Source organism: Rhodamnia argentea, chromosome 3 (genome assembly GCF_020921035.1).
Source record: "Rhodamnia argentea isolate NSW1041297 chromosome 3, ASM2092103v1, whole genome shotgun sequence".
Taxonomy (NCBI): Eukaryota; Viridiplantae; Streptophyta; class Magnoliopsida; order Myrtales; family Myrtaceae; genus Rhodamnia; species Rhodamnia argentea.
This window is the reverse complement of record NC_063152.1, coordinates 34,706,696-34,718,652: the sequence shown is the minus strand read 5'-3', so window position 1 is coordinate 34,718,652 and position 11,957 is coordinate 34,706,696. Positions and strand designations below refer to the sequence as shown.

Below are 11,957 nucleotides of genomic sequence, written 5' to 3'. Positions count from 1 at the left end.
CCACCGAGCATTAATAAGGACCCGGTCAATCTTCATTTGTTTACGAATAGCACCTGAGGAGGTAGACCAAGTGAACCTGTGGCCAATATATTGAGATCCTCCAAGCCAGCTTGAGCAAGGCATTAACCAAACTCATCAAAAGAAGAGAGCCAACTAGTAGAGCTGTCAAGTCTATCTGAAGGGTCCCTAATAACATTAAAGTTCCCTAAAATAAGCCAAGGAGAAACAACCAAGGCCACACTGGTATGAATGAGATCAGCCCAAAGAATCCGTCTAGATACAAAGGTGTGCTCTGCATATACCACAGATAAACAGTAGGCCTTATTGATATCCAAGAGTTGCAAGTGCTCATGAATAACCTGAGAGGACGAGGAAGAAACAACGAAGTCTGCAAGCATAGGATTCCACCCAACCCATATCCTCCCCCAATGAGAGTAGTCATAGTTAGCAATCCACATCCAGCCAAGCAGCAAACTAGATGAGATATTTGCGAATAAAGACAAGGGTACTTTGATCTCAAGAATGCCAATGTAGGAAAGATTATTGGATCTAACCAAGTTCCTAATCTCTGCTTGTTTCAAAGGGTCAACAAGACCCATAATGTTCCACACTCTTGTATACATATATAAAAGGAAGGAGAAAGGTTATCGTTTCCTGTGGCCACCCGATTTCGTTTCCTAGAAGTCGGTTTGTCCTTCTTAGCAAATTTGTGATTGCTATCATAGCTAGGGATGGCCTGCTGTATATCCACCAAAGGTGGGGGATAGGCTGCCAATTGGTTGCCGAGAGTAGTCTTGGCTCCTTGAGAGTCAGTAGATTTCTTGCGGGTGTTTGGAGGAGCTGGGGGTATCCTCATCCTCCTCGCTGCCTACATTGCTGGCCTCATCTTCAATAATATCCTCTGAGTTAGAAGAAGTCACAGAAGAAGCCCAAGATGCTAAGACAGGTTCAGACTCCAAAATAATTTGAGTTGCAGGATCTAGTATAGAGGGTATTGCCGAGGACCCAACATTATTAGTAGTATTAGAAGTGACAAGCTTAGATGGTGAACGACCTTGTCTTTTGCTAACACTTTCCCATACATCAGTAGGTTGAGAAGGCAGAGTTTTACTAGCTATAGGTGTAACAGCCGTCGGGGTAACAGTGTGAGCTGTGGTGGCTCAGGCCGGGGGGGGGGGGGTTTGGGTCCAAACGTGCTACAATTAGAACATGAAATTGAAATTGGCTTCTATTCATATTCAACTTTGATCGAACGAGCAGCACCGTTCAACAGTACCTCAACAGATTCACAAAGAGGCTGTTTAGCATTGATTTCAACAAAAAACCACGGACATAAGAAATCATTTTTCATGTTCTCAGTTTGGAGATCCACATAGAAACCAATAGCACTGACCACTGTATTGATGCTAGGAGCAAACCACAAAGAATAGGGAATATTTCTTAGCCGAACCCAAACAGGTAGGGAATCATGCTAGCTTCTCTTGAAATCCATAAGAGGGTGCTATTGTTGAAGGATAAGGAGCACTCTTGCAACAGTTAGAGGCCCATTGTCAAGAGTCTTACGACAGAAATCATCATTCGGAATATGGAAAAAATAGAAGCCATTATCATTAGTCATACCTTCAGACAAGTGTGGTCCCCAAATATGCTTGGCAGCCGACTCAGTGAGTTTAAATGGTAATCTTTTCCCAACAAAATAGACGACAAGACATTCTTTCCATTTAGTATTGGTCGCCTCAAGAATTTCATTGGAGATATTCACAATAGTTCTATCACCAACAATAGTGGGAGGGATATATGTTAGGTCATACGCTTTTTCTACAGATTTTACCACGGCTGCCCAAAAACACTGGGAGGGGCGAATTGCTTCCTCGGAGGCAAGAGTGGGGGGCTGAGGTGGCTTGGACGAAGCCCTGCCACGGCTTCGACTACGTCTACTAGGTCGCGAGTCTTGCGGAACCTGATCCTTAGCAGAAGAAGTTCCAGCACCTCTTGAACCAGCAGTATTCTTACCCTTCGCTGGGTCAATATCCGCAACAGAGCTCGGGGCAGCTTCAATAGACCCAAAATGAACTCCAGAGATTTGCTTAAAGGGTCAGAGATTCTCAGAGAATTTGGCTTTCGCCATAGCAGTAAGCTTATGCGGGAAAACCCCTTCCCAATTGGTGGGTTGAGCTGCCACAAAAACGCTCAAGCTAGATCTACCATAGAGTCAATAGGGATGCTCCAACCTGAAATCCCAGTGATGAGAAGGGAGATGGAGGTGGGGTGGCCTACGACACAAAATTCTAGGAGGAACCAATGGTGCAATCGCTAGGAGTCGCAGAAATTTGATGACAATGAATAGGGCCAGATGGAACAGGAAACGAGAGAGAACTGGGTGAACAGTGCACACGCAAGGGAAAAGTTACAATTTCCTTCTTTTTTTTTTTTGGTAAAAACATTTTCCTTTATTGTTCTCTTGCAAATTGGAGAATTTGCATGGATGATTTCTCTACCATCAAATCTCCAATAATTCAAAATGGCATATTCATATAGTTGTGTAATACTATGATCTCCATTTTGCTCGCATCGTTTGATTCCATGGGATGTTATTGCTTTATTTGATGTCACGAGAATGGCAAAATATTAAGAGTAGAAATGTCCAAAATGTCTCCATGGACTAAACATCCCCTGATTTATACATAGAAGTGTCGAGTGGTACATGTATTCTACTAATTGATAAAAATGAATGAGTAAAATTTCTCGTTTATTCATAATATTGTGACATGTTGGGTGTTTCGTGAGCAAACTTAACAACAACTTGTTCTCATATATTTATAACACATAGTATGGAAATTAGTGTAATGAGAATATTCATAAAAATTCATTGCTTAGCTGCACATAATTTCACCTTCATCAGACTCCCATAACTCATTGGAATCGGCCTGTTTTCTAGTAGCACCGAGAATCGACCACCTTTTTTGTTTCAATTTGTTCTATCCAATTTTTCTGTGTAAATTTACTTGTAATTCACAATTAAATTGAGCAAAAATGATATTGAGAAGCTTACTATCAAGATTTAAGTGGGAAAATCTTTTAATTTCCCGAACTTGTAAAATGGATGCCACAAAGATAGCCAACTCTATTATCGAAGAAATAAGGAAAGGGGTCATCATCCCTTCATGTCTCGATGCATCCAACCTTGATTGGCTTACTCTTCTTTGCCGTTTATATCCTGAAACAAGAGGAATCATCAAATCTATTAGGTTCACAGATGTAGTATGTCCTCTTCAAGCCTCAGCTTTGTAGAAAGAATGTTCAAGGAAGAAAACTTTGCTTCACTCAGTCTCGTACCAAAGGTAATCCCTTCTTTCACAAGGCACATTCCTTCCTTAGTCCTAACAAAGCCTCGTAACCAACCATATTTATTGCATGATAATTGGAGCAAACTGATGGATGAATCTCCTAAATACATTAAGGTGTCGATAGTTCTGTATTTTTGCAAATTTTATTTCCATGGTTTCTAACTAAAAAACTAATTTATTTTCTCAAACGCTTAATCGATGGGATAAATAAATTTCCCCGACATGACTATTTAGTCAAAGTAAAAATACTATGTTGATAATATCACAAGCTTGTGAGCTATTCAAAACCTCACGAGACTTACACATGAGAGAAATCCAATTTGCATGTGACTTGCACGTGAGAGGGGTGTTGAAGAATTGTCCCACAAAATGAGGAAGTCTTACCGAATGTTGCCCAATTGATCGTGGTCCACCTATCGGCCACGCTCCGGTTGCAGGGGATCACCAAATGTTTTTGACGTCTCATCATGGGATATTACATTTGACGCCACAGTAGCAGTACTGTGCCATCAACATTGTTAGGCAAACCATCCAGTCTTGGGCTCATGTATTTAAAAACTCAATGAACAATAGAGAGTTCTCTTCCTTCTTGTGCAAAACAAATCTAAAATAAACTTAATTGGATAATGAATAGGTAGAAATTCACATATTTATCCACATTCAAGTATGGAAGTCTTAAATGAATTGCTTAATAAACTTAATTAGATAATGAATTGGTCACTAACAATTCAATGGGTCTTAAATGTGTTTTAAGTGGGTCCTAAATGAGTCATAAAAATATTTTCTGATTTTTTTCTTTTTTCTTTCTTTTTTTTATTTATTTTTTTCCTGACGAGTCCGGTGAGGGTCGTCGGCAAACCCTCGCTAGCAACTAGACTTGTCAAATGGGTGGGTCGAGTCGAAAATAATCCGATCAATTTTGACACATTTAATCCGTTTTGACTCATTTCCATGCAATATAAAAATATAACTACAAATACCCGATTCAACTCATGCTCGATCCATGGTGCTAAGACACTTAAATGTCAAATCCCTCAACCGGCTATGGTGACCGCCCACCATCGCCCCGCCAAGGAAGTTCACGGATGTGGGAAGACGACGACTAAGCGGTCCCCATAAGCCTCGGAGGCCAAGGGAGCAAGCAGTTGCAAATTCTATTCCGAGACTTTTAAGGCCCTGTTGCTTATTCCACTTAAAAGAGCAAGGGTAGAGATCTCCAGAATGCACTTCATGAAGCAAAATACACTGGCTCCGGACTGATTTTGATGATCAGTTAAAACCAGTACACATCATATTGAATAACCAGTGGGGAACAGGGAACATAAACAAGGTCTACAAAGCAAAAACCCGAAAATCGAACAAGCTACATATGAGGTTTCATCCCTTGATGCCCGTCTTCAACAGAAGCCCAGCCATGGATCTTCCAAAATTTCTTTTCCAAGCCCCGAAAAGGAAAACATGAAAGTGCTTTGACAATATTTTTTATTAACAAATTATAAGGAATAAGTATTGTAGAATTTGATTAAATATAAAAGTGTTTAAGTAATATGAGTCAATTATGGATTAGGTATAGATCGTTAAATTTGTACTGCATTTAAATGGATTAAAACGGGTTAAATGAATAAGTATAAATCAAACTATTTTTGACCCGACCCTACTCACCCGTTTAACATCAAATTGGTTCAAAAAGTAAATCCCCATTTATCAGTATGTGAGGTGAATTGATATTTATAACTCTCATTAGAGACCATCTATATGACAAATATTATTTGATCAAAGTTTGAACAAGAGAAATAAGAGCGTTCAGACCTTTTTCAGGGGCTAAATAAGTGAATCACACAACAGCCAACTGATTTTAAAATAAGCAGGACAAGAAAATCTCATGATAGATCACAATGCCTTGCCGCAAAGAGTTACAACCGTTAGCACTTTGGTCACCTGAATTACGATGAAGCCAAAGAGAAGACAACAAAAATCTATAGCATCTTCATGTTCATCAGAGTTTGTCTGAACAGAAAGTTACATTCACTCAAATTTACACAGAAGGACAAATACAAACAAGGAAACTAGAAATGCGGAAAAAAAAAAAAGGTCACTCCAAAGCTAAGTAATTATATAGGACAGAGAGATTGTTAGAAGATGGAAAAAATAGGTTAGGCTTTCATAAGCGAGCAGATGAGGACCTGTTGCTTCAAGGCTCAGCCTCATAATGATAAGAATAGTAATTTTGTGTATTAACTTCGTAGTGATAAGCGTGATGGATAGGTGAGGGCGAGCTAAGTTCGCTTCCAGAAGGGCTGGCTACATGAGATTGGTGCTTGTCGGCTGCGACTTGAACTACTTCCTCTTCCTCCACCTCAAATGACCGGAAAATCGGGTGCAGGTACGCATCAGCTAAGTATGCTTTCAAGTTAAGGTTCGGTTCTTCTTCTCGTTCCTCTAAATCTTTCGCCATTGCTTCCTGTAAAGGAAAATAATGATGAAGAAAAGAAACAAAAAAAAATTAAGTATTTCACCATTGACAAAAATTACTGGAGAACTGAAGATAATGGATGGAGTCCGCTTGAGACTGTCATCCGAAATGACCAGTAAGGGACACTGGGAGATAACCTCAAGTGGATGCTTCCTAAAGGCAGGTTCAAACCGATGCTTGCAATACTTGTGGAATGCCAACGTAAACACCGGTAATACAACAAGCAAAGGAGTTGAACTAGCAGCTTCTTTGGTACTGAGCAACCCCATTAGCAGAAGTTGAGATATCAATAAGCTTGCAATAATGCGGCTGTGAACATGAGGCCAGAATGCAGCAACACTCTCATATTGCTGATTGTAGACATTAATTATCTGCAAACAGATCACCAATTAATCCAACAGCGAATGTCTCCTACCTAAAATCTAAGGGGCTAGAGATGAGATAGAACAAGTTTCATTTGCTATCGTTGAATTTAAGTTCCGGCAGTTACCAACTTGAATATCAGAATCAAATCAAATAAAAATCAGTTCTACAACTGACCCATTTAGCTTCTAAATGATTTCAATCTCAAGGCAGTTCCCATTCTTTATGCTCTAGGCTCTCTCGAGGTTGTATAAGTAAATCCCTAAAAGGAGAGGGGTAGACTTAATGCAAATAAATGAACTCTCTGAAGATACATCACAGGAAAGCAAAGCATTCAGGCGTTAACTGACCTGATGACGGTATACTAAGTATGCAAAGGCAAAGAACACCAGAATAAAAGGAAGAAGAATCGGAGTAACCACAGCATAAACAATTCCCAGAAGAAAGTACAACTGGAGGCTTGGGAGAGTCTCTGGAAAATCTACACTTCCAGGGTCCATGGCCCTTCCCCTGTCCCGGTCAGTCTTCACCAAAAACATATTCTTAAGGTGGTATATGACCAATGGCTTTAAACGGAGAATCTCGGCAGCAATCCCAGCCCAACCATCAAGCATTATGTAGGTAATAAAGAAAGTAGCTTTCATTGGTATCGACACCCCAATGGTCTTCGGTATCCTGAAACGTGATTAAAACTCAATAGGAAATTATTCTTATGACAGAAAAACAAGTTAAAAACTAATTGACTGCACTTGCTGAGAAATCTGAAACGTCAAATTGAGTTCCTGGGGATAAAATGCACCAATAACTGTCGGGTATGGCTTAAATCTCTGTGGAACATACTTTTAATATGCACTGTAAAGCAGTTAGCAGGAGATTTCTTCCCCAGTTCACTCATATCAGCATCTTATTGGTTACTACTGAGAATCTCCAACTATGAGACTGTAAATACAGAATCAGGAAAATAAATAAAGACTAATACCAATTAATTTGTACAAGCAAACCCTATTAGAAAGAAAAGACATTGTTTGGAGAAAGAAAGAAAGCAATTGCAATAGAAGGTATGACAAGTGTCTCACGAAGGGAAATCATCTGTAACAGTAAACTGGGATTTGTGATGCCAAAGACCACTGGGTAAAAAATTGAAACTTCTTCTTCCATACTCATTTGCAGTAACAAGTGATGAGTGCTTCAACTATATAAGAGAGATGGTCAAACTCCCGCTGAATTAAATGAAATAATCCACTGATTGAATCAGCACTGATACAGAGGTCCACACGGTTATCACAAGCATGAGTATTTGAGACAATATGCACAGGAAACTAGCATCAAAAACCAAATGATGTAATCTTACTCAGTAGCTGACTGATGCAAGAAAGAATGCAGCTGCTGAAACGCTGTTCCTGTTATAATGCTTCCCAAGAAGACATTAACCAACATAAAGTAGTAGTACTTTGAAGCAGCCCTCCTTTCCAATGTCGACATTGCGATGTACCCCTCAATCTTCGACATGATCACCAGTACCGTAGGAAGGATGTACAAGAATATCTTAAGGGCTAGACCAGGTAGGAAACCTTGTAAGAATGACTTGATAAAGTTCCTGCAAGTACAGTGTAAGATGTAGGGATAAACGTGTGAACAGGCAGACCTCCATGACAATTGCGGAGTACAAATCTCATTACCCCTTTTAGAACCTAGAGATAGCTCTCTCTTTTCAGTCGATAATGAAGAAGGTACCAAAATTGCATTTCCAATAAGTAAACAGTCTAATTCTGTGGTTTAACATGTGAAATCACAAGTCCTGTAATATACTTACAGTTCAATCACAGGCCTGAGGAAAGGAGCAACTCTTTCTAGACCCTCCAAATTGGCAAGAGATTGCACAAATGCAATCGGTATCATGTAAAAGAACACCAGAGCAAACACCGACAGGGATATCACAAGTTTCCGAATGGTCAATGACACAAATGGTATAGCTAAGTTCTTCCAATAGACGTCCCGAGGTTCTGGAGCCCAGTTTGTCAACCATAAGGTGGGATTCTTGCTTTGCTGCGTCTGTGCACAAACTGCAGCCCCCCATCGTGAATTAAAGGAAACAAAAGCAACTGGTAGAATGGACTTTGGATCTTTAATAACTTCTTCACGCTCCACGGCCATCTGACGAAGGAAGCAAGTAGAATAGAACAAATTGATACAATTAAAAGATTTCAATATAGAATATTGGAAGAAATATGGCTGCTCCAAATCAAAAAACCGATTCCAAAGGTAGATGAAATTAAAGATGACAGCTGAAAATTTGCAGTATGATGCAGAATGTATGAATTAGATTGAAAATCCAGATCATGTCTTACTCTTTTGTCAAGAATCTTGATCCGTTCTTTATAGTAGTCAATTGCATCTACTCGTTCACCCCAGAGCCCGCAAAAACCAATCTGGGAATAAGATTCAAAAAAGAATTCGAAGGATTAAGATCTTGGACAAGCTATTCTGAAATCTTAAACCAGCTACTATGCCAGGCACAGTTACAGAGGAGTATAGCTCAAGGAGTGTGTTCCTGTGTGTAACACCTTTCTTTGTATTTTGGCCGAGATCAAGTGTGTATGTGCATAAATGCAGGGGCACATGCCCAAGAAACCACGTGAACAAAGACTAGCTCATGAAAAGAGATACCTTGCTAGTTGGTCTCTTCTCAGGATGCCTCTCAAACTTAAGTTGATAGTAATCAAGCCAATTCTGGAGCCTTTCTCTTCTTCTCACAAGTACGGCATATTTGTTTGCATTATATACTGCCTGAAATGTTTAAAACCTCAGCACTATTTTAATGACATAAAGTTGTCATGCACCCACAAGCCAAGAAATAAAAGAAAATGAAAAAAAGACATGAACTTCTCATCATAGATTCACAACCAAATGAATTTTCTCAGAAGCATTTCAAGCTATGTTCAAGTAAGTACAACTAATTGAACAGTCCGCATTAAGCAAGTGTTACCTGGTGACAAAGATAGTGTTCTGGGTGATTAGTTTTAAAGAAATGCTCCACAGTATCTGATACTGACTTGCCAGAAACACGAGGCATATTTTGAACCACTACCTGCAAAAGATATTTTTCAGCAATATGAGGAACAGTTTAGATTTTTCATCCGGTGATCTAGCTCTTTGGTTTCCTGGAGCTCTTTCAAATATATGTAGTTGTACCCTCTTTTTGCCTCTTACCGAGTCCTCTTCTTATTAAAAGTGGTACAAATAACTAGGGAAATGAATCTTTCATCTCTAAGACTATTTTCATACGGATATTCGAAGTCCTCATTGTGCTTTTAGGAATTTGGAGCTCCAGATATACTTCCACAGAATGTGGTTAGAGTTCAACTCACTGTGAACTGCTCAACACGACGCCGTTGTGAAGCCAAGAAACGCAGCCTCATAGAAGCTACAATATCATACTCCCTGAATAGCATGAAGCATGTCCATAGAGTGAACAAGTACTCCAATCCAATGTGAACAAAGAACCTGAAAATTGAATGCTACAAGGTCATTGTTGAAATTTTTTAGAGGCAAGAGAATGAGGAACAAAGTGTTGTGAGACAAGAGCAACCTTTATTAATCAAATTAGAGCTCAAAAGGAAAGAAAATTTATGCTATCATGTTTCATCATGTTTATCTTCAAGAAGTGCCAATTACTAGACCTTATGATTTTTAACCAGCCTGTATTGTGTTACGTGTTCTTGATAACAGTAGCTATCTTTGCTGCGAGAAAAAGTACACTTACCTTGTTGACTGAGGACGAACATTTGATATTGATAGCTTATCGATGTCGCTCGTAACCAAATCTCTCTTGAGGAAAGATAATGTCCCATCTGATACATTGACTGGGATAAGAACCAAGAGGGCAACCGCTGTAATTGGTACAAAAATCTTCAAGCTGCCAAATGCAAATGAGAAACTTTTAATCACAATAATATGAAAAAATCTTAATGTTCATCGTTTACCCAGCTAACTCTATGTATTCAAGTATTGACCATCTGTCGGGATGCATATATGAATCATAAATGGTAAATGGTCATCAAAAGATGAGCTAAGCAGTTCCACAGTTCCTTCAGGATAAGGATTAAAGAGGTCTCCTATTTCCTTTTTCTCTTTTTCTGCAAGATGCTCTAATACTGTCTAGAGAAAAACTGGAAAGAGGTACAACAGAAAGTACATATGTACGCATCCAGGTAGATACATATGGTGATATCTCTTCCAAAGCAATCACGAATGTCTAATATTTAAGTTCCAAAATTTCAGAAAATTAGAATTCTTCGCCATGGATTTGTATAAATTTTCACCGACTTTCTGAAAACAACATATCCGTGCAAATTCAACAGATAAGACCAAGAGTAATCAGCTCTGTTGTAGGCTAAGAACTCTTGTTAAAAAATGAGAGCAGGCAAGATACGGGATGTGACTGTACATAACGAAGTTATGTAATTGCCAGTCCTCTGATGTTTGAATATCCTACCGGAGCAATCACAAAGAAATTCTAAAGGAACAAGAAATTGAAAAGGAAAAAACGGCTCATAGTGCATCGCCAGAAAAGGTAGAAATATTACAATCTTACTCCTCGTAATATAGCTCATTTTATCATCTTTTACTCGCCAATTTGAATAGCTTAAACTCGTTTTTTCCTCGCCCAAGAAGAAACGACTTCCGTAGCCAAAAGAAGTTGAAACTCAGGGGCAGAGTTTTGATTGAAAGACAACAAAAAAGCATAATAGGTTGCGTGCATTTCAACAAATTTTGTCGCCAAAACAAGCAGGTCTAAACTTCTGCACTAGTCAACTAAAAGTCCATTCAGTATCTACCAAGCAAGAAAACAAGCAACAAAATGAACCCAGAAAAGAACAACCGAAATATCAGCATAATTCAGTCAATTATCCAAAATGCTCCCTCAAAATCCTGCTTTACACAGGACGTGAAACATGCTCGAGAAAAAGTTCGAATTTTTACGCAAACCAGTCCATACCCAAGAGTGTAAATCCTGAGAAAGACGGCAGAGTCAACACCGGCGTGGCCAATGATCTCGGCCTCGCTCATCTTCATGGCCTGGGGCATCCAATTCAAGAAGGTCAAGTAAGTCGTGATTCTGAGGTTGACGAACTTGCCCACGAAGTTCCGGGACCTGGGGCTGGTCCTCGACCCGGCGATGTACCATTTCGGGAAGTAGACCCTGTCGTTGACGGGCTGGATCCTGAGCAGAGCGAACGCCAGGAGAAAAGCGAAGGCAGTGACTATGTTAATGAACGCCGACACGCCAATGTCCTCCAGAGTGGCCATGGGAGTTCATTCAATTGCAGAGAGAGTGAAGAAGCAGGAAAAAGGAAGAGAAAAAAGTCCGGTGGAGATAGGGAGAAGGTGATGGGCCAAGAAAGAGACGGGAACAAGAATTTGACGTTTGTGCTGCTCAATAAATGTTGGGTCGTTCCATTTCGAGGGGATGGATGAGTCTGGAGTGGATTTTGGAGGGATTGAGGCTGTGGAGCTTTGGTCATTGGGATTAGCTTTCGGTGTACTTTGGGGAGATTTTGTTTATTGGGTTTGCACCATCATCGGCTCCAGTAAGTGCATGTGCATTGTACTGTACGTGGAATGATTAGGTCCTCTTGATAGAGAGGGCTTGGACTTATTTTATGGAAACTGTTTCGTTCGTGACTCCATAGTCAATTTACAATCTCCAAGACGGCAACAGAATGAGGAGAAAGTGTAAAGCAAAAGCGACAACCAAGTAGAAAATGAAGCCC

General features: G+C 39.8%; 1 protein-coding gene across 1 annotated transcript; it reads right to left on the bottom strand.

Annotated features, from left to right (window-relative positions):
* Positions 1-5,296: 5,296 nt before the first annotated feature.
* Positions 5,297-11,714, bottom strand: LOC115757587 (CSC1-like protein At1g32090). Its single transcript, XM_030697885.2, has 11 exons — positions 11,183-11,714; positions 9,947-10,099; positions 9,552-9,687; positions 9,170-9,271; positions 8,851-8,970; positions 8,532-8,612; positions 7,997-8,337; positions 7,535-7,780; positions 6,534-6,858; positions 5,958-6,191; positions 5,297-5,808 (listed from the first exon to the last, which is right to left on the bottom strand). The coding sequence occupies exons 1-11, from the start codon at positions 11,491-11,493 to the stop codon at positions 5,539-5,541; spliced, it is 2,319 nt and encodes a 772-aa protein (XP_030553745.2). The 5' UTR covers positions 11,494-11,714; the 3' UTR covers positions 5,297-5,538.
* Between the last annotated feature and the right edge of the window lie 243 nt (positions 11,715-11,957).

Coding starts and splice junctions, on each gene's coding strand:
- LOC115757587 (XM_030697885.2), bottom strand. CDS start 11,493: ATGGCCACTCTGGAGGACATTGGCGTGTCGGCGTTCATTAACATAGTC. Junction 6,192..6,533: donor ACTTAGTATACCGTCATCAG/GTCAGTTAACGC, acceptor ATCTGTTTGCAG/ATAATTAATGTCTACAATCA. Junction 5,809..5,957: donor TTAGGAAGCATCCACTTGAG/GTTATCTCCCAG, acceptor TTTCCTTTACAG/GAAGCAATGGCGAAAGATTT.